Source organism: Pelodiscus sinensis, chromosome Z (genome assembly GCF_052426305.1).
Source record: "Pelodiscus sinensis isolate ZL-2025 chromosome Z, ASM5242630v1, whole genome shotgun sequence".
In the NCBI taxonomy this organism is placed as follows: domain Eukaryota; kingdom Metazoa; phylum Chordata; order Testudines; family Trionychidae; genus Pelodiscus; species Pelodiscus sinensis.
In genome coordinates, this window is record NC_143085.1 from 32,528,569 (window position 1) to 32,552,941 (window position 24,373).

The window sequence follows — 24,373 nt, forward strand, 5'->3', positions numbered from 1 at the left end:
AAGAGGTTATCAAGTCCAGTCTCCTGCCCTCATGGCAGGACCAAGCACCATCCCTGACAGATTTGCCCCAGATCCCTAAATGGCCTCCTCAAATATTAATGCTCAAGCTACTGAGCGACCCCTCCTCCCTAATTGTATACACGTTGTTTGTATACAATTGAGTTATACAATGGGGAAAAAAAAACACTGTACTCTACGCGATTAGAGATACCAGCTTACAGTACAATCCAAAGTGACTGGAGGAAAGCTTAAAATATCTAGAGCCTCCTAACGTAATTGTTAACATAACCAGCAAGTTGCCCTATAGCAATTTACTCCGCATGCCACACTTCTATTAAATTTTACAAACTGATTACTAAAACAAACAACCACATATTGATAAAGGAAGTAGAATTTCTTATTATCTAACAACAAAGTAGCTATTTATGGGAAAAGAAACCACTAAAATAAATGCCATGTTTGATTTGAGAAAGTCCTATAACCGTAGAAGCCATCTACTAAATACCTGATGAAAAGCCTAGAAGGCTAAAGATACAGTTTAGCTAATTTATGCTAAGGTAGGCAAAAGATGGCATGCCTTAAGATGGTAAGAACATACTATCATCCAATATAAGTACTTCCTTACAAAGCCATCTATGATGTACACGCGCATCAGACTGGACTGAGGCAGATTTCTGTTGTAAGCATGTCAAGCACTCCATTATACAAAGAAAAGAGGGTCAGCAGTTCTGAATAGCAAACATAACTACCCAGAAGAGTTCAGAAGGCCATCTGGCTTCTGGAAAGACCAGGTGCTTAAAAAAAAAAAAAAATGCTGCTTGGACTTGTATAGAAGGATAAACCTGCACAAAAATCTAGAGTTTTCAGGTTTCTTCACACACAACCAAAACACGTGTAATCAAATTGTTTGAAAAGTATACTGATGATAGATGAAAGCTGTAAAGCCAACAATATAAAAACTAGAGTTCTGTGCTATGTTGGAACACAGAAAAATAATTTTAAATATGATTTGAAAATTATTCCTGTGCCATGATTTCCAAGACCTGCCAAATTGTAGCAGATAAGAATGACGTTCAATATAAAGTTGTTGGGGAAAGTTGCAATCTACAACCAAATTTCAAGAGATAATATTTCATTTTTTAAGATAGGATTTTTTGAGAACTGCCTTTTAGCCAGGAAGTTTGAAAGACTTCAGTCACATGAACACCTCAGAACACTAGAGATGCACATGAAAGAGCAGAATATTTTAACAACTGTCAACATGGGTCAGTGAGAGCAAAGTCCTATTACTTAGGCTTTACAGGTTACAGCTGAATTGAAAAGAAAGTATCACATGACATTTTCTCCAAATCCAGAGTCAGATTTTTTTATTATGATGTTGGAGCAATGTTTAGCTTCATCTGCATTATTCTTTCCTGAATTAAGTTAACGTACATGAGCAAAGATCAGGCTTCAGTATGATATTTCAAGACAGCATAGATTCTGTTATCAGAATTTTAAGCTTTAGATTTCTAGGGTTCCAAGTTTTCATAAAAGACAATATTCATTCATAAGGAGAAATTGCAAAAATGTGTCACAAAAAAACAATACAAATGATGTCTGAAGTTAAATGAAATCCTTTAGCAGACTCTAGGTCTACATTATGATCGACCTAACAATTCTTTTCATCAAATACTAAATAAAAACAGTGCAATAATTATGGTTTTCAAAAGATGACTGTTTTGTTTTGCTACTGGTGTCAAACACTAACCCTCCTTTAAAAGATCATGAACTGCGCCTTCAGTGGCAAGTTCTTAAGCCAGTTTTTCCTTTGGATGAAGTATTAAGTGGTTTTAGGAATTCTTTTCATTGTATTTTGTAAATAGCATCTCACTGTGTTTCAATGTATTTCAGTGAGGTTGGTGCCAATGAAAAATGACAGACTAACAACTTCTGAGACTTCCAGTTGTAACTGAAACCATAGAGCAAGCATTAACACATGAAAGGTTCAAAACAGAATTGAAATTATTGGTTTTATCAAGAAAAGGGTTTTTTACACAGAAATGTTTTCCTCAGATGACGAATTTGTATATACTGTAAACGTACACTACTAGCACTAAAGAAGGAGTTGTATCATGCTCATATTGTGAGAACTGGAAGTGAAGTTTTGAAACTGAAATCAGTTTTGTGACAATAATACAATCCTAGTAAAATAAAGAAACAGACAAGGATGTAGTGCTAACAGCACCAAAAAAGCCTGAGACAGACTTACTTAAAAAGAGGTAGCAAGCCTCTTATGCTGACACTTCATCTCCAACACTATTATCTTATTAAAACTAGCATACTTGGATCTATTTTCACTCTAATCAGATAACTCACTTTGCAATACCTTGCTTATTAATTTTACGAATTATTCTGGGTCTACTGTTATAACTTTAGCTGTGATGAAAATGGTGAAAGCTTGAGATAGTAAATATATCCCTGCACAATGTAACAATTTAAGAAGTTACAAATAACACAAAACATGTCCTACCATACATAGCATGCGTCTGCTCATGCGCACCATACTGTGTTGCTGTAGAAGATACTAAACCAGGCTGTGCATGTGTTGGTGGTGCCATCATTCTAGTGTTACCCTGTATTACAGGGCTATAAACATGAGGATGCTGTGTCCAATAAAAATAAAAGGCAAATCAATTAGTCAAAATGCATGATTGTACAAAAAGTTAAACATCTTTTAATCAAACTCATACAGTGCATGCTTAAAGTCACTTAATTTGGAAAGCTTCCATTTGTTTTGCACTAGCAACAAAGATGTTTCAAAATACATGTGTCACCATTAGCCAGAAAACACCGAAAAACTTAAAAGTGCAGAATACCTTCCACAAAAGGAAACTAACATTGAACAAACGATGTTTTAAATGATAACATATTCCATCCATCTAATCACACCAATTATTTCAGTAAATGCAGCTTTTAAATCTATGTCCAATTAATCAACTGAATGAGCTATTCTACAATAGGATGAATTTAATGAGGTACAGATATTCTGTATATGAGATCTGTATTTACTATTAAGTGGACATTGTTTGCAAAGGTGTGTGATGTGAAGTACAAAGCATTAATATTTCTGCAGTGCTTGCATAGTGTTTATAGCAACTACATGATGCAACAGAAGATACAGTAAGTAAAATTCCAGAAGTAAGTCTTTTAATTACGCATCTGTTCCAATAAGAATGCTGCAAGAGGCAACAAATTAAAAGGGTCTTACCTGAGACTGATAATGTGGCATATGCTGCACAAGAGGCTGATTAGGGAATTGTTGGGGACTATAGGCAACATACTGTGTTGAATAGGCTGGTGGTGTAGCTACAATAGGGGGGCCTGCAGCTGAGGCAGAATGCATCATGGTGCTCTGGTGATGCTGGTCTTGGCGTTGTTGTGGCATATTTGGTACTGCAAAGCAAGGAATATTTCACATTAGGAAGGAGATTTTAAAGTAACCAGGTCTTTCTTGGAAATGTTAATCCAAAATTAACATGCACAACTAGAATACCCTCACCATCAACTTTAACCATAGCTTGTACATTACACAGGTATGATTCTGAAGAGGAAAGGAGCAATGACAGCCTTACATTTCCATATTGGGCACCAGCTATTGGGGGATACAAAAATCAAGATTCTAGTCTTTGCAGGGGTCAAGAGGAAATCATGGATGATGCCCTGGGTTTAACTTGTCTTCAAATACATTAAGCTTCATCTTTCTCCTCAAGGTTCATCCTGGTTATGACACTATTTGGGATTGTTTGGAAACCGTGACACTATCTTTTTCAACTAATCAGCTGTTCCTGTGAAAGTAATATTTGCTCATGACTGAATAGATGAGGGAAGATTTGCATGATAAACCAAGTTGCTTAGCTGCTGGGATTTAGCAGTGCCCCAGCCAGGAGCTCATATGTGCTCATATCTTTTAAGTGTTGTCATGTGGCAAAGAGACAATCTATGGGTCGTAGTACTGAAGGGGCATGATAAAAGGAAAAATTTAGAGTAAGAGAAGAAAGAAAAATATTGCAGACAGCCAGTTAACTCACCTGGTAATAAGCTGAGTTTGTAAATCAAATTAAAAGTCTCTCTCAATGCAAAAATGTAGCAACTTCACTACAAAATGGAGCTTTCAGTGCAGTACATTTAAACATAAGCAGCTCCATAGGAAACTAACTGTTCAAGAAAAATGTGCGTGGTTCCATGTTAACAAAGTTGAAACTCCTACTCAAGGAACTCTAAAGGAAGCTGTTTAGAACAGAACTGCTTTAGAGAGGAAAGTAACCTTTAAAGCATACAAGAAAACATTTGTGTATCACCAAACAACTATCTTCTGTCAACCTTAAGCAGGAAAAAATGGCTACACTAGTGGCCACAGAATTTTAGTGAAGGTATGTGCACAATTTTTCATTATTGAAGCTAAACTCTTACCTAACACTGCAAAGAAATCCTGAATGCTGCAAGCAAAAGTGGTATCTTGTCTAAATATGCACTTGAAGAGCATGAATGTTCACACATTCTACATAGCTTTGGAACTCTCAGAAGTAGGAACATGATTGACTGAAAAACCCTCTTAAATATATGTTTAGTAAAAATCAGTATTACCGACCCGAAGCAGTCAAATCATTTAACGAACATATACATTCTGAATTTTATCTTCTGGGAGTTGTTTTTTGTTTCTTTTTCAAGCTTTTCTCCACAATTATTGGGGCAATAAACTTGGGTTTTTTGTAATGGAAGAAGAGATGTTCACATGATCAACTGCCTCCACAACTGGGACTTTAATAGCATTGCCAAATTTCCAAGAATTTGTCAATATTATAGAATTAGTGTAATCTAAAACACATCTATAACAAGAAACAGTTCCTGCCTTCTGTTCATTTGACATATATTAAAAACACAGAATAACGCACCAAGTTAGAAATTCACACTAAATTTTCCAGTTTATCTAGCAACAGCTTTCACTCACTGGAGAACAGTATCTAGCCATAAAAGTATTGTGTTAAACACTTCAGTTATTTGGCTGTAAGAGGGATGAACAAGGGACAGTGAAATAAAAGGACTAGCAGCTAGCCATTCTAAACAGTGCTCCAGTAGAAAAAAGGGGGATAAAAATAAACCTTTTCCACTAGATCAGGGTAGATCTTAGTGGAAAGAGTACCATATCCAGAAAATATCCTGCTAAAGTATAGCTTAATGTTCTGATGCAAAGTGCTAGAAAGAGACCCTCTTTAACAACTTCAACTAAAAAAATTTAGGAAACATTAGGAATTGAAACTGGTATTCTTCAAGATTGTTGTTCATGTCCTATTGTGGAAAATAGGTATTGCAGTGCACACTTGCCACATGCACAGGTGCCAGAAGTTTTTCCCCTAACATAGAGGTGGGCAAATCTGGCCCATAAACCATATTCCATCTATCTGGATTAGCAAAATTCCCTGACGGACTAACCCTGGCAAACTGCCACAGTCTTAGTCCCCCCAATAGCATCCATAGGGTAGTGCTTCTATGGTGTAATAGAAGAGAGACTGTGCACTCTCCAACCCTTAGCTCCTTCTTGCCAGAAACGCTGACAATGAAAGAAGGGCAGGATGTGGAATCTGCATAAGCAACACATCTGAAAGAACACCAGTTATGGAACAGGTAACTTTCTCTTTGAGTGCTCAGTAAGGTTCATTCCACAATAAGTGACTACTAGCAGTGTCCACATGGAGTTGAGCAGGAGTCATGAACAAGGCTACAGGACCACCCTGCTGAACTAAGCATCATTCCTAGGCTGGGAGACGAAAGGCATAGTGCAAGGCAAAGATATGCACCAATGACCACACAGCTGCCCAACAGATGTCCTAGATACAAATGTGATCCAGGAACGCTGCTGAAAAGTCCTGAGCCCTGGTTGAGTGAGTTTATACAATCAGTGGCAAGGGAATGCAGGTAGAACGTAGCAGGTGTGGATGCACAAAATGATCCAGTTCAAATTTTTTGGATGGACTCTGGATGGCCCTTTATCTGCTCTGCTGTCCGGAGAAACATTTGGGTAGATTTCCAAACCAGCTTTGTTCTGTCTAGGTAGAAAGCCAGGACCAGTCTCACATCTAACCAGTGGAGATACTTCTTCTCACTTGAAAAGTGGGAATTAGAACAGAGAACTGTCAAGGGACAGACAGACTCATGTGAAAAGCTGATATCACTTTTTGGGGAAAGGCTGGATAAGGAAGGGGCTGAACTTTGCTGCCTTGGGGGGTGCTGCAGGCAGGCAGATGCTTAGGTAAGCACCTCCTAGCCAGAGCCTGACTCTGGCACCCCAGCCCCTCCCCCACCCAGGTCACCATCCAAATCCTCTGCAATCCTGCCCCAGGTCACAATTGCCTCCCAGACCCTGTACCCCCTTTTACATCCCTCCCCCAAGCCAGAATCCTCTCCTGCACCCAAGCACCCTCCCAGACCCTGCACCCCATTGCCCTGCCCCAAGTCACAACCACCTCCTTCACCCAAACACCCTCTCAGACCCCACACCATCTCCTATACCCCCAGTGCCTTACCCCATGCATCCAGACTCCATTCTAGACCCCCACACTCCCTCTACAGAAAAGTGCAGCCCATGACCACGTACCAAAATCTTGGAGTGGCTCCCCACCCATAATTATTGCTCACCCCTGTTCAACACTCATTGCAGAACCAGGACTCTGACTGAGGGAAAAGAGCCATTCCAGACCTTTACGGAATCTGCCAGCCATGTCTCAGAAGATGACCGTGTGGCCTTGTACCGGGAGGATGGAAGGTGGAAATGGCTGACAGGTGCACCTTAAGCAAGGAATGTGCCAGATCCTGGCTCTTCAAATAGAGCAGATTGAAAGATTGAAAGGCCTGAGCCAATAGTTGGGAAGATGCCATGGTCTGCCAGTCAATGTGCAAACCTGGCCCATTTAGCTGTCTAGCTCTGTCGGGACAAGTGTTTCCTGCTCTCAAGGACAACTTGGTGAACACCCTCCAAACAAGCCTGTCCCTCTGCATTCAGCCACACTGGATCCATGGTGTGAAGAGGAGGGATGCTAAGCTGTGGGTGAAAGAGACAGCCATGGTCCTGAGAAGATCTGCTCAAAATGGCAGCAGCCTCGGGGGAGAAAAAATGGTTACTTGCTTCGTAACTATTGTTCTTCAAGATCTGTTGCTCATATTCATTCCACATCCCACCCACCTCTCCAGTGTCGGAGTGTTCCGGCAAGAAGGAAATGAGGGAATGGAAGGCCAGCGAGGATATATGCGCACCGATACAGCAGCACCACTCCAGGGGGCTACCCGGCTGGCCCAACGGTTACCGCTAAGGGAAAACTCTCCAGCAATCCATGCACACAGCCCACGCACATCTAAGTGGAATGGACATGAGCAAGTACTCGAAGAACCACCACTAGACTTGACAAGATCCCACACCAATATTGTAGGGACCATGCCTGGGTGATCATAATGACCATGGCCTTGTTGTTGAGTTGAAAAGTGGGAAATGCATACAGCAGAACTCCCATCTATGACAAGAGGAAGGCATCTGGGAGGGAGCCCACACCCAGGCCTCACCTGGAGCAGAACTGGAGGCAGTGGCAATTCTGCCCAGTTGTGAAAATTTTCTCTTGGGGAATACCCCAACTCTGGTAGACAATGTGGTCAACCTCTGCATGCAGCACCCACTTATGGTGAGAAGTCTCAGCCAAAGGATCCGTGAGAGTTCTGTGCGCCTAGGCGGTCGATAAGTTTCCAGATATAGTGCACAACACAAATACTGTAGCACGAAGGCCTTCTAGCAGAGGGCCACAGAGTGGTCTCCCTCTCTGTTGATGTAAAACACTGAGACTTGGCTCTCCGTGAGGACACTTATCACTTGGTTTGTCAGGTGGGGATGAAAGACCATGCATGCAAAATGCACTTCTCTGACCTCTTTAACACTGATGCATAGTCCCAACTCCCCTGGGAACCACAGGCCTTGGGTCCTGGTGTCCCTGGGATGGGCTCCTCAACCGAAGTCGAATGCATCTGATATCAGTCTGACAACAGGAGGGAGGCTCTGGAATGGGACTTCCAAAGCATATTCCATGGAATTGTCCAGCATTGGAAGGAGGTAAGTACGAGCTTAGAGATGGTGAGAACCGTGTTCAGACAATCTCTGGACTTGGAGAAGACTGACTCCAGCCACTTTTGCAGGGGGGTTAGGTGGAATTTGGCATGGCAGACCATGTAAGAAGAAGTTTCTCACCTTGTGCAGTAATGATGGTTCTTCGAGGTGTGTGTCCCCGTGGGTGCTCCCCTGTGGGTGTCGGACTCGTCCCAGTGCAGCAGATCGGAGATCTTTTAACTGTTGTCTGTGGGACCACGCATGCACAACGGCAATCTTGCGGCTTTTTGCGCCGTTTCTAGTCACGCGGTCCGGCTCCCACCAGTTCCTCCTGAACGTCAAGATCTGAAAGACATAAAGAACAGACTCCGAAGAGGGGAGGAGGGCAGGTAGTGGAGCATCCACAGGGAGACACATCTCGAAGAATCATCATTACTGCACAAGGTGAGTAACTTCTTCTTCAGGTAGTGTCCCTGTGGGTGACTTCACAGCAGTAGCCGGAAAGAAGGCGGCAGGATCGGAGTCAGTGGATTGCCGCCATGGATAGCGCTGCAGTGGCTACAGCTGCGTCAGTCATGATCATGTTCTGTAGAGCTTAGTGTTTCGTGAATGTAAAGTCCGAGGACTAGGTGGCTGCTCGGCAAATGTCCTTCAGGGGAAGCCCTTGAGGAAAGCTGCTGAAGAGGCCATCGCTCTTGTGGAGTGGGCTGTGATGGTGTGCGGAAGTGGCCTGTTCCTTAGTTCATAGCAGTGGGTTATACAAGAAATGATTATTCTAGAAATTTGTTGCGAAGAGAGTGGGGAACCCTTCGAACGAGCCATCCATTGAGATGAACAAATGCTGAGATTTCCATGATTCGCGAGTCCTTTCGATGTAAAAGGCAAGGGCCCTGTGTACGTCGAAGGCATGTAGTCTTGCTTGATGCTCCGAGGTATGGGGCTTTGGATAAAATACTGGTAATATGATGGGTTCATTTATGTGGAAGGCGGAATTAACTTTCAGTAGGAAGGACGGTTGAGGATGAAAGATAACCGCCTGTGGTGTAAAGATGGTATATGGCGGAGTAGCTGCAAGGACTGCTAATTCTCCCTTTCTCGTAGCGGATGTAATAGCCAGGAGAAATATCACTTTCATCAGTAGGGTACTGATGTCACATGTAGCCAAGAGCTTGAATAGTGGACGCATTCACGTATCTAGGACTAATTCTACATTCCAGGAGTCTGGAGATCGCCTGTGTTCGGGAAAGAGATTGGTAAGGCCTCTGAGGAATCTCTTTGTAGTTGGGTGAGAAAAGGGGGTGAACCCTTCTACTGGCTGGTGAAAGGCCATTATCACCGCTAAGTGTACTTTGAGTGATGAGAGGGTGAGTCCAGCTTGTTTAAAGTGTAAGATATAGTTCAGTATCAATTGCAATGGGCTAGTGGTAGAGATCAGATTACAAGTTTAGCACCACTTTGGGAATCTGCCATTTCTGCAGGAAGTAGTGCATGTGGAAGATTTCCTGCTGTGCAAAAGAACATTTTTTACTTCCTGGGAGCAACTCATCTCTGTTTGCTTGAACCAACTAGGAACCATGCAGCAAGAGTGAGGAGATGTGGTCGCGGGTATAGTATTCGGCCGTGATCCTGTGAGACGATTTGGATGATTGGGGAGATGGAATGGACGATGAGGAGACATTCGATACACGTAAGGAAACCACGTCTGGTGGGGTCATAATGGTGCTATTAAAATCACTGTTGCCTTGTCCATAACTATCTTCTCCGGGACCCTTGATATTAACGGAATGGGAGGGAATGTGTACATTAGCTCGTGGCCCCAGGTGTAGAGGAAGGCATCCACTATGGATGCTAGGCTGATACCCACTCTCAAACCATACTGTGTGTCGATTGAAGGGTGACCCCACTTGTCGAAAATGGTATGCATGTATGCTCCCCATCCGAGCAGAGAGGCGTCTGTTGTGAGCTGAACGGTGGGCTGTGGTTTGTGAAAAGGCATACTTGTCTTCATACTGAGAGGCACAGTCCACCAGGTAATGGATCACTTGACCATGATGGGGCCTACCACCATCCTGCGTACATTGTGTCTGCCAGGGGGCGTATATTTTGGACACCCAGTGCTGAAGGCAGCGGAGGTAGTTTCTTCGCCGCCATGTGTCCTAACAGTAGGACACATGTGAGAACAGCTACGGTAGGGTTCATGGTAATGACTTGTACCAGATCTTGAATGATACAGAACCTGGCAGCAGGTAGGTAGGCGCACACCATGGTGGAATCAAGGTGGGCTCCTATGAACTCTATGGACTGCTGTGTCAGAAGAGAGGATTTTTGAATGTTGAGTATGAGCCCCAATATGTCGAACAAATGCCTCGTGATGATGATGGCGTCGGAGGCTTCCTCGAACGAACGTGCTCTGAGGAGGCATCGTCTAGATACGGAAAAATGATAATTTCTAGGCGACAAAGAAAGGCCACCACTACTGTGAGCATTTTGGAGAAAACTCTTGGGGCTAAGGATAGTCCAAATGGAAGAACTTGTATTGGTAATGGGCCTTACCTACTAGGAATCTCCTGTGGGCCAGATGAATGGCAATATGGAAGTAGGCATTCTGTAAATCAAGGGATGCAAACCAGTCATCCTGTTCCAATGCCGGAATGATCATTGCTAATGTTACCATCTTGAAGTACTGCTTGCAGAGGAAATGATTGAGTTGTCGAAGGTCGAGTATGGGCCTCCATCCCCCTGACTTTTTCTCGGTCAGAAAATAAAGGGAGTAAAAACCTCTGTCCTGAAATGTCTCTGGAACCCTCTCTATCGCTCCTATGTCAAGTAGGCGGGATAGTTCTTGAGCAAGAAGAGATTCGTGAAATGGGTCCCTGAAGAGGGAGGGAGGGGGAGGAGTGGAGGGATAAAAATGGGATCACGTAGCCAGATTTTATAAGCTGCATGACCCATCGGTCTGATGTTATTGCGGCCCAACGGTCTTGAAAAGGCCTCAAACGATGATGGAAAAGCACTTTGGTGACACTGCAGGTGGATAGCAACTGAATGGTCTGCAATCCCTCAATGTTCCAATCAAACCTTCTTCTTACTTGATTGTTGAACAATACCGATGAGCTGGTCTAAGTGGTTGTGGACGATGCCTCTGGGGACGTTGTCTTCCTCTTTGAGGGTCGTATTGTCTCCCTGGGGTGGCACATAGGGGAGTGGCATCTGCCTTTGGTAGGGTGTGAAACATCTCCACCTGAAAGGTGGCATATACATCCCTAATGTCTTTAGTGTGGTACAGGTGTCCTTTCCAGAATGCAGAACCTGGTCTGTCTTGTCTGCAAATAAGTTTTGCCCATCAAATGGCAAGTCCTGAACTTTGTTTTGAAGCTCCTTGTGAGTTGCTGCCATATGGTGCCATGATGCCCTCCGGATGACCACAGATGTTGCTGTGGTCCGGGCTGCTGTATCGGCTGCGTCTAATGCAATGTGGAGCGTCAAGCAGGAAGATGCGAAACCTTCCTGTATGACCGCCTTTAGTATTTGGCATTTGGTCTTTTCTTTTCCAGCCTACGGGTCACCGACAGTCCTAAGGTGTCCGGCTCATCACCCGTACTTACTCTCGGTGGTAAAGAGTGAGACAGGGAAGGAAACTTCTTCCTGGGAGCCATCTTGGCTGAAACGTGGCAAGGCGCCTCCACGGAAGGGTCTGACTGTGGCCTGAGGGCCTTGTCGAAAAGTAACATTTTGAGACACATTTTGTGGTCTCTGCCTGCCTTGGCAGTCAGCTTTGAACAGTGGGGGCACTTCTGTGGAATGCGCCCCTCACCAAGACATTTTATGCAGAATGAATGCTCATCTGAAGCAGGCATGGAATCTTTGCATAACGCACACTTCTTGAAGCCTGGGGAGCCAGGCATTACGATATAACTACCTAAAACTAAGTACTATGAAAAAAAAATTTTTTGTTTTGTTTTTCAACTTATTAACTCTAACTTAATAATGATAGAATAACTATTTACAACTAAATTGACTCTCTCCTCTCAGGTTTGAGAAACAACAGGAAAGGGAGCTGTTTCTCCATCTATGCCCGAAGACAGTTAGGAGGAACTGGCGGGAGCCGGACCACACGACTAGAAACAGCACGAAAAGCCCCAAGATGGCCAATGCTCATGTACAGTCCAGCAGACAACAGCTAACAGATCTCTGATCTGCGGCACCGGGACAAGCCCAACATCCACAATGGAGCACCCATGGGGACACTACCCAAGAAAGAAGTGCATGTTACCATATGTCCCAAATAGCGTAGACACATTCTGGTTGTTGTTATGGGCGGCTCTCAATTGCCCTCAATAAGATGAGCAGCTGCCTTGATCCTCTCCATGCAGAGGAATACCCTGGCAATTATGGTGTCTAGTACCACTCCAATGAACTCCATCCTTTATGCCAGTACCAATGTGGACTTTTTGTCATTTACCAGCAGAAATGGGTTGTGGCATATAGGCAGCAGAAATCAACTTGTCTCTGGACCAGGGACCTGGAACTGCCCTTGACCAGCCGGTTGTTGAGGTATGGAAAGATTTGAATGCTCCAACACCTGAGGTAAGCATCCACTACCAGCATGTACTTAGTGAAAAAAGGAAGTTAACTCACCTTGTTCAATAATGACGGTTATTTGAGATGTATGTCCATGTGGGTGCTCCACTGTAGATGTCGAGTTGCCGCAATGCTGGAGACTGGAGTTTTCCATAGCAGTAGCTTGTCAAGCCATGCATGCGCTCCAGGCACCTTGCGCTGTTCATGCCTTTGAGTGCACGGCCCAATCTCTCCTCAGTTCCTCATGGACGCCCGAGAATCTAAAGGAAGAAACAAGAGAATAAATCTCTCCAAAGAAGGGGGAAGAAGCTAGGAAGCGGAGCACCCACGGGGACACACATTTCGAAGAACCATCGTTACTTCACAAGGTAACTTCCTTTTCTTCTTCAATGATGTCTCCATGGGTGCTCCACTGTGAAAGCAGGTGAATTCACAGCAGTGGTCTATTGGAGTAAGGAAGGCAGGCTTCTGATTCACCATCTATTAGCCATGGAAAGCACTGTGATAGCTACTACCGCATTGTTGGAAAGATTGCATGTTTCATAAAGGTATGGTCAGAGGACCATATGAATGTCTTGGAGTGGCACACCTCTTAAGGACGACATGGATGCAGCTACTGCCCTGGTGAAGTGTGCACGAGGTTGCGCAGGAAGAGGCTTGTGATGTACTGTGTAGCACTGTATGATACAGGAGACTATGAAACAGAGGTCAATGAAGGAGAAGGCCCTCCTGACATCCAGAGTGTGAAGGAGTGCTTCATGAGTGGACGAGTGCAGTTTTGGGTAGAAGGTAAGTAGTATGATTGGCTCATTGATATGGAAGTCTGAGCACACTTTCAGTAAAAAGGATAGATGGGGGAGCAATATAACACTGCGTTTAGTAAAGACTGTATACGGTGGTGATGTTGTGAGGGCTGCCAGTTAACTGACCCTGTGAGGAGAAGTGATTGCTAAAAGGAAAACCACTTTAGAGGTCATTAGAGACAACGAACATGTTGCTAAGGGTTTGAATAGAGGTCGAGATAATGTGTCCAATACCAACTCCAGACTCCATAATGGTGGTGGAGGTTCACAAAGTGGGATTAAGTTTTGGAGGCCCTTAAGAAAACGTCCAGTGGTGGGATGTGCAAACACAGAATGTCCCTCCACTGGGGGGATGGAACGCATTGATGGCAGCAAGCTGAACTCAAAGTGATGGTAAGGATAAGTCTGATTGCTTTAATCAAGGAGGTAGTCCAGGATCATGTGGAATGGGGTTGTATGTGTGTCTCAGAAGAGTTCTGCATGCACCATTGTGAAAATCTCTCCCATTTCTGTAGATAAGTAGCCCGTATGATATTACATCTGATATGCAGGAGGATGTGCTTTATTCTCAGCAGAGTGTTTCTGCATTCTGAAACCATCCAGGAGCCAAGGTGTCAAATGCAGTGTTTGGGGGTAGAGATGTGACAGGATTCCCCAGTTCTGGATTAGCAGCTCTGGTGGGCAGGGAAGGGGAGAGGGAGGTTGAAGAGACATCCAAGAGAGATAAGTAAACCAGGTCTGTGTAGACCAAGAGGGAGCTCTGAGGATTACTCAGGCATTGTCTGTTTTGATGTTGTCGATGACTCTCAGAAAAAATGGAATCAGGAAAAAGGCATAAAATAGGTGAGCCTTCCAAGATATCAGGAAAGCATCCCCTAAACAACCGTGTCCTAGACCCGCTCTGGAACAACAAGGCATTTGGCGTTGATTGAGGGATACGTCCGGTTCTGAAATATGGGCCAGAGTATTCATTGATTTCTCTCTCATTCATGATCTATATTGAAGACCCTGCTTAGAATGTCTGCTTCGGTGTTGATGATTCCTGGTAGGTATGACGCTGTCAGGGTTACACTGTCGGTGATGCACCAGGTCCAGAGACAGAATGCTTCGGTGCATAACAAATGGGATCGAGCACCGCCCTGACAGTAGATGTAATACATAGTTATGCTGTCAGTTACTACCCTGACTGTAGAATTGGCTATGCATGACTGGAAGTATTTGCAGGCATTGGCAACAGCGCGGCGCTCTAGGAGATTTATGTGCAGAGATGCTTTGTAGTTGGACAACTGGCCTTGGGCAAACAGACCATCAAGGGGGGCTCCCCATCCCACCATGGAGGCACTGGTTGTGACCTGGGCTGATGGTTGCTCACACTGGGAATGCATCCCTTGCCAGCAGGCTGGCTGGGATGGTCCGCCATTTGAGGGAGGTTATGACTTATGGAACGGGGAGAGACTTGTTTGTGAACTCAATGTTTTGAGGAAGCATAGACCAATACTAGCCAATGCTGGATGGAGCAGAGCTGTAGGCAAGCGTGCTGCTGCATTGTGTATGTCACAGCAGCCATGTGGCCCATCAGCTGTAAACATGACAGAACTGACACAGAAGGACTTCAGGTAATTATGGTGACCAAATCCTGTATTGTCCAAAATCTGTGGGTTGGCAGGTAGGCCCGAGCAGTAGGGGAATTGAAGAGAGCACCTATAAACTCTAGAGATTGAATGGGCTGAAGGGTGGAACTTTTTTTCATTGGTAATGAGATCTAGGAAGTCAAACAAATCTCTGGTGATGGATATTATGCACAGAGTCTCTGCTTGGAATTAACCTTTTTTCAAGCTATCGGTGAGGTAGGGGAAGATTATCACTCCTTGACAATGTAGGTATGCAGCTGTGGCAGCCAGGGTCTTTGAAAATACCCTGGGAGCTGAGGAGAGGCCAAAGGGTAGGACTCAGTACTGAAAATGTTCTGATGCTATAAAAACTGAGGAGTTGTTTATGAGATGGGTGAATAGTTATATGGAAGTAAGCGTCTTGTAGGTCGAGGGCGACAAACCAATCTCCCTTGTCTAGCGCTCTACTGCTCCAATGATCAGGAGGAGATGAATCTCCTGCCTGAACAGGTCTTTGTGAGAGGGATCCCTGAAGAGGGACAAGGAAGGTGGAATGGGTGGGGGGGAATGAAGCGAATGGAATGGAGTAACCAGATGCAACTATTTCCAAGACTCGGCGATCTGATGTGATGGCAGCCTAGCGATGGTAGAAAGAGCGCAAGCAGTGGTGAAAAAAATCAGTGTGTTGGTAAAGATAGACATGGGAAAGGTTGTGCAGGCACCCAACGGATCTCAAAGCTGCTGTTTGGTGGACTAGGATGCAGAGGAGCAATTGTTGTTTTGGGACTTCCTCTGAACATGATGTTTGGGATGAGACTGGTCATAAGTTCTATGCTGGCTCCTCCAATATGATGATTCACGGTGGTGTTGATAAGGTATGAATCTCTTCCATCTATAGGGAGGTGTATACATCCCTAACATTTGGAGTGTGGTTCAAGAATCCTTGCTAGTATGAAGGACCTCATCAGTCTTCGCAGAGAAAAGTTTTTCCCTATCAAAGGGAAGGTCCTCCACCTTCCCCTGAAGGTCTTCAGAGACTCCTGCAACTTGGAAACAGGAGGTCCTCTGCATAATAAAGCCATCTGTAAGGCTGCACAAGCCGTGGAATGTCCCTCCTGAACAAATGACTCAAGCACAAGTCGTTTGTTATCTGGAAGCTAATCCATCAGGTTGGTTAATCTGGAATAGTTATCCAAAAACATGATTTGTCAGGAAGGCATTATAGTTTGCTATGTGCAGTTGCAACATAGAAGAGGAATAGACCTTTCTTCCAAAGCAGTCCAGACATTTGTCTTGGGGCGTATTACGGTATTGAGGCAACTTTGATCTGTGTTGGGCAACATCTACCACCAGTGAATTGGGTTAGAGGTGGGTAAATAAGAAGCCTCGACCTTTGGGGAGGAGGAAATACTTTTTACTGGCACATTTATTGGTGGGAGGGATAGATGCAGGTATTTGCCTGATCTTATCCATAATCGCCTTGTCTACTGGAAGCGTGATTTTTGCTCTTTAAGAAGGTTAGAGAGTCTTCTTTTCCTGGAACTCCATGAGTTGTACCTGTTGACTTGTGGCCACTCTTTTAAAGAGTTCTTGGAACAGTTTGAAGTCATCCACCAGGGGGACATCCCCCGGGATGACTGCTTCATTAGCAGATGAGGAAGACTGATCAGGGGGTGAGGTGTTAGGTGTTATTTGACCCTCTTCTGTTTCCTACTGATCCACAGCATCTTGGTTACTCACCTGGGGAAAGGAAGGTGGTGTTCTAGAAGATGGTGTAGGTGGGGAACTGGGAAGGTGCCTGGATACTGACCTCCTGCAGCTAGGTGACCAATGTCTATAATAAAAAGGCGGATATTGCCACTATCATCCATGGAGGATGGCAATAATAGAGACAACAGTGCCTTAAAGATGGCACAGTATGATCTCGCTGGCAAAGAGTGTGTGGAAGAGAAGACACTCCTGTGATCCTCCTCAAAGGCACTCTGCACCGATGGCACCAGGATCTCTGAGATCTAGCCGAGCCCCCCGAAGAAGGCAGCAGTGAAGAAGAAATATGCCTCATTTGTCTGAGGCACAGTGTAGCTATGCGTCGGGAGTCGAGAATTGTGAGCATGTGTGGTGATCATAGGAAGAACGCTCAACTGGTGCTGGGGAGCGCAGCACCAATACTGGTGACGATGGTGCCAGGAAAAAAATTAGTTCTGGGCTTTCCGGTGTGGCAGGCCTGTGGTTAGATTTTGACCATGCCTTCATCAACAGCAAGGGCTCTGTAGGTGGCGGTGGTGCAGATGAGGTGGAAGGTTTGTCCGCTGCACGTGGCTTAACCAGTGCCAGGGCAGTAATCAGCGCTGGTGATGGAGCTACTGGCATCTGCACTGTCTCGTGCCGTGGTTTCAGTTCCACAGACTTGATAGAATGGGCAGTCACAGTGCCAGAAGTACCCAGTTTGTCACTGGTGCTGATCTGGGGAGCAAGGAGCACACTACAGAGACTCTCTTTCCATTAGTTTTTTTTTTCACTACCTTCGTTGTGGGCAAGCTGGCCCGTCTCTTCTCAGGCCTAGAAGGCTCTATGTGAGAGCAAAAGTCCCCAGTGTCAGGAGACTGAAGAGCCTTATGTGACGTAGTGGGGGTACCTGGCTGGTTTATATGCTGCTGGCTCTGGGGTAACCCCCACTGGCTGCCGTGGGTACCACGACCCAGCAAAACAGGATGAGTCACTATGCAAACCAGTGGCCAGACAACCCCCATGGAGAGGAACAAAGGAAGGTGGAATGCTGCCCTAGCTGGGGGGCAGGGCTGGAAGAGGGTTAGTGAGTTGCTGGCTGTCTGAGAGCATGGAGGAGAGCCTAGGGGAAGGGGCTGGAGTTTAGGGGCCCAGTCTCCCCCATCTCAAGGGGGCCTGAGGCATCCTAGCCCAGCTCTGGGACCAGATTACATCTGTGCTGTGCTGTATCCTGGAGAGACAATAAACTTCCTCTATTCCACCGGCTGGTGCAGTCTGTTTGTGCCATTTCGGGGTGCAGGAGACGGGGGACCCCAACGCGCCGTCACACCTTATCAAAGAGGAGCATGTGAAGTTGCAGCTCCCTGTCACAACAAGCTAGGGCAGTGAGTTTGGAGCAATGGAGGCATTTTTGAGGGATAAGCAGCTCACTGAGACATCTGATACATGAAGAGTGCCCATCCAACACAGGCATGGGTTCATGATAGCTGTCACATTTTTTAAAACCTGGTGACTCTGGCATGGTGAGGAGACAGGTAGAATCTCTTCATTCATTTTTTTTAGTCGGCAGCTAGTCAGACCTTCTGGCTCCATTAGTTTATATTAAATCAAACGAAACAAAAATGACTAAGACAACCACAAAGTACTAACTGTAAAAAACTCTAAATTTAACACTAAGTGCATCTCTCTGAGGTAGAATTCAAAGAAGCGAGGCGAGTTCCATCTGCAGCTGAGGGCGGCAACAAAGAAACTGAGATTGGGCCGCGCATACAAAGTAAAAGGCATGAACAACACATGGCACCTGGAGAGCATGCACAGCCCAACCAGTTACTGGTGTGGAAACTCCATTGTATGGCGCTGAGGCAACCTGACACCTACAGTGGAGCACCCACAGGGACATCACTCGAAGAACCTGGAAGGCCAAATGGGAGAAGAAATTGAGTTTTCCAGTAAGTCAGGAGCACTAAGAAAATGTGTGGCCCTCAAAAATGGAAACGCGCAAGTGCCTGGCTCAGGGGCAAAGGACTACAGCACACTTCATCAGGAGGGCACAAAGCTGAACATCCCACTGCTTCACAGTCATTGGTTTGAAGGATTTGCAAATCTTGCACCTCTCACTGATGTGCACTTCACTCAGCTCCTATGTGGGTCACTAACTGGCATGAACCATTTGCAAGAATTGCCAAGCTTAAAACCTGAGGACCATCGTATGCCCCAATCTGAGTTAAAGTCCTGAAGAGGACCAGCTAAACTAGAGGTAAACTAATAATGAACGAAAACTAACAGAGAGAAGGCAACATCACTGGCTGCAAGAAGGAACAGAGAGGGGAAGGAGTGCACAGTACCCCTTATACTGCACCATAGAGGCACCACTCTAGGAGTTGATAGAGGTGTTCCCCCTATGGGTATTGCTGGGGGGACTTCTAGCACCCGTGCATGTGGTGAACAAGCACATCTATTGTAGAATGCACATAAGCAAGCTAAGAACAATCAGCTATTAAAGAATCCAAAAAATTTGAAAATGTTTTTAAATGTAGTTATTCTGTAGTTCAGTGATGAGGAATCTCTTTTCTGCTAGGGCCATTAACCCACAGGAAAAAAAAAGTCAGGGGTCATCACACAAGCAAAAAAATAAAAATAAAACCTTCACTCACATCTATAGTCATGGCTTGATTAACTCTTCTGAGGGCACAGAGCTATCAGATTTTGTGGGAGCCCCTTTGGGATAGGGCAAAAAATGTGAAATTGAGGGTGCAGGAGGGGGCTTCTGACTTGGACAAAGCATTGGAGTGCAGGAGTAAGCGAATGTTCCAACTGGGCATGGGACTGGGGATGAGGCATTTGGTTTGCAGGAGGGTGCTTCAGGCTGGGGGCAAGGCATCTAAAGTGCAGGAGGTGGCTCAAGACAGGAGGCTGGGATGAGGGTGTAGAGTCTGGGTGGGATTTAGGGTGCTGGAGCAGGCTCAGGGTTGGGGTGTGGTGTCTAGGAGGAAATAAAAGACTTAAGGTGAGGAAGGGGGCTCAGAGCTGGGGACAGAGGGTTGGAGTGCAGGGCACTTACTAGCATATGGCTCAGCATGGATCGTGCTACCCTGCGCTTGCCCACGGGCATCAATCTCCCCCCGCACAAAGTCTGCAGTTTTGGCAGTCAGGAGTTCTTTTTGCAAGGCCTCATTAGCCCAAGGCACTGGGCTGAAGCCCCTAAAGATCCCTGCTTAAACTACCCCTCTCTGTACTGGGAATAGGCTATGGGCACCAGTGCTCACAATCCCGCCCCACATGGGGGAAATCGATGCTTGGGGCTTCCTGCCCACAGCATAGAGACTTGCCGCAGGTCAAACCCTTCTGCACTGAATTAAAAGGCAAGCAATTCTGATATCAAGCTTACCAGATTTTTTAATCAGACAAAAGCAATGTATTTATCATTTGTATTTTGATTTTTAAGAATTTGTACCAATTCAAAATACAAAATTAAACAATATAAATTAACATGAGCTGGATAAAATGTGCACATCTCTATTCATGCTACATGCAGTCTAAATCCAAACAGGCAGTATTATTCTCACCTTTACCTGCTCTATAGGTCTTGGCTTGGTTCACTGGCATGGGTGTCATAGGAATAGAATATAAAGGCTGAAATAAAAGAGAACTTGGTGAAGCAGTGGTTTTTTGAACAGGCTTTTAAATAGATTAGATTAAGAATTCTCGCTCAAATCTACCACCGTTACTGTTCTTAACCACCCTGAAATTAGAAATATTCTTAGTTTTTTCCTAAAAGCAACTGCACAGATTTTACTCTCATAACAAAATAAAATGAATGATTACAGTAACAGCATGGGAAGGACAACGATTCCCTACTATATAGGTCTCCAAAAACAAAGCTGGAAATAAAAGCAAGTGTATCAGAGTTTTCGTGCTCTATTTATAAACTCATTAAGAGGTTTCGTGTAGGTGATTGTTACTGTGGTTCAGGAATAATGATCATAGAATACTAGGACTGGAAGGGACCTCGAGTGGTCATCAAGTCCGGTCCTACCATGAGGGCAGGGGACTAAGTACTGTCTAGACCATCCCTGATGGACATTTATCCTAATCTATTCTTAAATATCTCCAGAGATGGGAGATTCCACAACTTCCCTTAGCAATTTATTCCAGTGTTTGACCACCCTGACAGTTAGGAACTTTTTCCTAATGTCCAACCTAAACCTCCGTTGCTGCAGTTTAAGCCCATTGCTTCTTCTATCTTCAGAGGCCAAGATGAACAAGTTTTCTCCCCCTCAATCTTCTCTTTTCTAAACTAAACAAACCCAATTCTTTCAGCCTTCCTTCACAGGTCATGTTCTCTAGACCTTTAATCATTCTTGTTGCTCTTCCCTGGACCTTCTCCAATTTCTCCACATCTTTCTTGAAATGCGGTGCCCAGAACTAGACACAATACTCCAACTGAGACCTAACCAGTGCAGAGTAGAGCGGAAGAATGACTTCTCATGTCTTGCTCACAACACACCTGTTAATGCATCCCAGAATCATGTTTGCTTTTTTTGAAACGGCATCACACTGCTGACTCATATCCAGCTTGTGGTCCACTATAACCCCTAGATCCCTTTCTGCCGTACTCCTTCTTAGGCAGTCGCTTCCCACTCTGTATGTGTGAAACTGATTGTTCCTTCCTAAGTGGAGCACTCTGCATTTGTCTTTATTAAACTTCATCCTGTTTACCTCAGACCATTTCTCCAATTTGTCCAGATCATTTTAAATTATGACCCTATCCTCCAAAGCAGTTGCAACCCCTCCCAGCTTAGTATCATCTGCAAACTTAATAAGCGTACTTTCTATGCCACTATCTAAATCGTTGATGAAGATATCAAACAGAGCCGGTCCCAAAACAGACCCCCGTGGAACCCCACTTGTTATACCTTTCCAGCAGGATTGAGAATCATTAATAACTACTCTCTGAGTTTGGTTAACCAGCCAGTTATGCACTCACCTTATAGTAGCCCCATCTAAGTTGCATTTGCCTAGTTTATTGATAAGAATATCATGCAAGACCATATCAAATGCCTTCCTAAAATCTAGGTATACCACATCCACCGCTTCTCCCTTATCCACAAGACTCGTTATCCTATCAAAGAAAGCTATCAGATTGGTTTGACATGATTTGTTCTTTACAAATCCATGCTGGCTGTTCCCTATCACCTTACCACCTTCCAAGTGTTTACAGATGATTTCCTTAATTACTTGCTCCATTATCTTTCCTGGCACAGAAGTTAAACTAACTGGTCTGTAGTTTCCTGGGTTGTTTTTATTTCCCTTTTTATAGATGGGCACTAGATTTGCCCTTTTCCAGTTTCCTGGAATCTCTCCTGTCTCCCACGATTTTCCAAAGATGATAGCTAGAGGCTCAGATACCTCCTCTATCAGCTCCTTGAGTATTCTAGGATGCATTTCATTGGGCCCTGGTGACTTGCAGGCATCTAACTTTTCTAAGTGATTTTTAACTTGTTCTTTTTTTATTTTATCTTCTAAACCTAGCCCCTTTCCACTAGCATTCACTACGACAGGCATTCCTTCATCAGACTTCTCGATGAAGACTGAAAGAAGGAAGTCATTAAGCATCTCTGCCATTTCCAAGTTTCCTGTTACTGTTTCTCGCTCCTCACTGACCAGTGGGGCCTACCCTGTCCTTGGTCTTCCTCTTGCTTCTAATGTATTTATAAAAAGTCTTCTTGTTTCCCTTTATTCCTGTAGCTAGTTTGAGCTCATTTTGTGCCTCTGCCTTTCTAATCTTGCCCCTGCATTCCTGTGCTGTTTGCCTATATTCATCCTTTGTCATTTGTCCTACTTTCCATTTTTTATATGACTCCTTTTTATTTTTAGATCATGCAAGATCTCATGGTTAAGCCAAGGTGGTCTTTCGCCATATTTTCTATCTTTCCTATGCAGTGGAATAGCTTGATTTTGGGCCCTTAACAATGTCCCTTAGAAAAACTGCCAACTCTCCTCAGTTGTTTTCCCCCTCAGTTATGATTCCCATGGGACCTTTCCTATCAGCTCTCTGAGTTTAGCAAAATCCGCCTTCCTGAAATCCATTGTCTCTATTTTGCTGTTCTCCCTTCTACCCTTCCTTAGAATTGTAAACTCTATGATTTCATGATCACTTTCACCCAAGCTACCTTCCACTTTCAAATTCTCAACCAGTACCTCTCTATTTGTTAAAATCAAATCAAGAACAGCTTCCCACTGGTAGCTTTTTCAACCTTCTGAAATAAAAAGTAGTCACCAATACAGACCAAGAACTTATTGGATAGTCTGTGCCCCGCTGTGTTATTTTCCTCAACATATATCTGGATAGTTGAAGTCCCCCATCACCAAAAATCTTGGGCTTTGGATGATTAATGGATGATGATGGGGCATGAGCCAGAAAGAACACAGCTTCACTTCCATATTGAGTTTGCAGGACACACAACTGGAAAAATACCTTCATACAGACCACGCACACTTCCCCCAGAATCAAGGACGCACAATATAGACCCAAGTTTCGAAGTCTACACACCCAAGTGTAACCTGATTCTTCAAAGCTTCTTTTAGTGTAAGCAGATGGTATTTTACATTGCTATTTAAATGTATAAATTTAAGGCCAAAAGGGACCACTAGATAATTTAGTCTTACTTTCTATATAACAAAGAGCAGAGAATTTCTCATAGCCACCCCTTGCTTTGAGAGCACTAAGTTATGTGTAGCTAAAATATCTCTTCCACAATGGCATCTACTAGGGACATTAATGTGCACTTGGTTAATTGATAAGCCTGGGCTCATCGGTTAACCCACACAGTTATATGCACCTTCACCTGCTGCCTCTGTATCAAAGGCAGCAGAGTGGGGAGGTGGAAGCTGGTACACATGGGAGAGACAGAGCCGCCTCCTCATCCCAGTTGCTGCCTCCCAGAGACAGCAGCAGCATGAGAGGGTCAAGCAGCTAGCTTTTTCAAGATTTTGATGTTATTTAGTTAGGATTTGAATGAGATAGTATTTATTTATTACCTGTGAATTTTAGGTTTTATATTTATATACTTAAACATTAAATCACTGTAGGCAAAGAATTAAAAAAAAAAGGAGTAGTAAAGTACATTTAAATTAAGATGATGCAGTAAAATAGTTGGGTTTCAGTGATCAAAATGTTGTAGTTCACGAACAGCCTCAGGCAAAAAGATCTTGAAGACTAGTAAGTTATTTCATAACTAATCTGAATTTTAAACTATATGCTGCTACATTAACATTTTAACTTTCTTTTGTGTTATCACTGAAAAGATATTGCCATTCAAAGAGTAAATCTGTATATTATTTAGCAATTACCAAAAATAAACCCATTACATTCTAGTTACATTAGGATGAATAGATATGCTAAGAGAAAATGTGCTGCAGAAATTTGCATGTTTGATATTTCTTTTCCTAGACTAGAGTTTCATGGTATCAATGTTTTAAAAGCTCATAGTCAAACCTATTACAGGCTATTTGTCAGCCAGAAATCT

The 24,373-nt window shown here is 44.1% G+C and overlaps 1 protein-coding gene across 19 annotated transcripts in view; it reads right to left on the minus strand.

Annotated features, from left to right (window-relative positions):
• Window positions 1-24,373, minus strand: part of ATXN2 (ataxin 2) — a 117,954-nt gene that overhangs the window by 16,497 nt on the left and 77,084 nt on the right. For 15 of the 19 annotated variants that reach the window (XM_075898725.2, XM_075898728.2, XM_075898724.2 and 12 more), the window contains 3 exons: window positions 20,411-20,477; window positions 3,251-3,435; window positions 2,513-2,645 (listed from right to left, as the gene is read on the minus strand). In XM_075898725.2, coding sequence (XP_075754840.2) covers window positions 2,513-2,645; window positions 3,251-3,435; window positions 20,411-20,477 — 385 coding nt within the window. The remainder of the gene's footprint in view (window positions 1-2,512; window positions 2,646-3,250; window positions 3,436-20,410; window positions 20,478-24,373) is intronic. The other 4 variants (XM_075898722.2, XM_075898713.2, XM_075898720.2 and 1 more) reach the window with 1 other exon arrangement.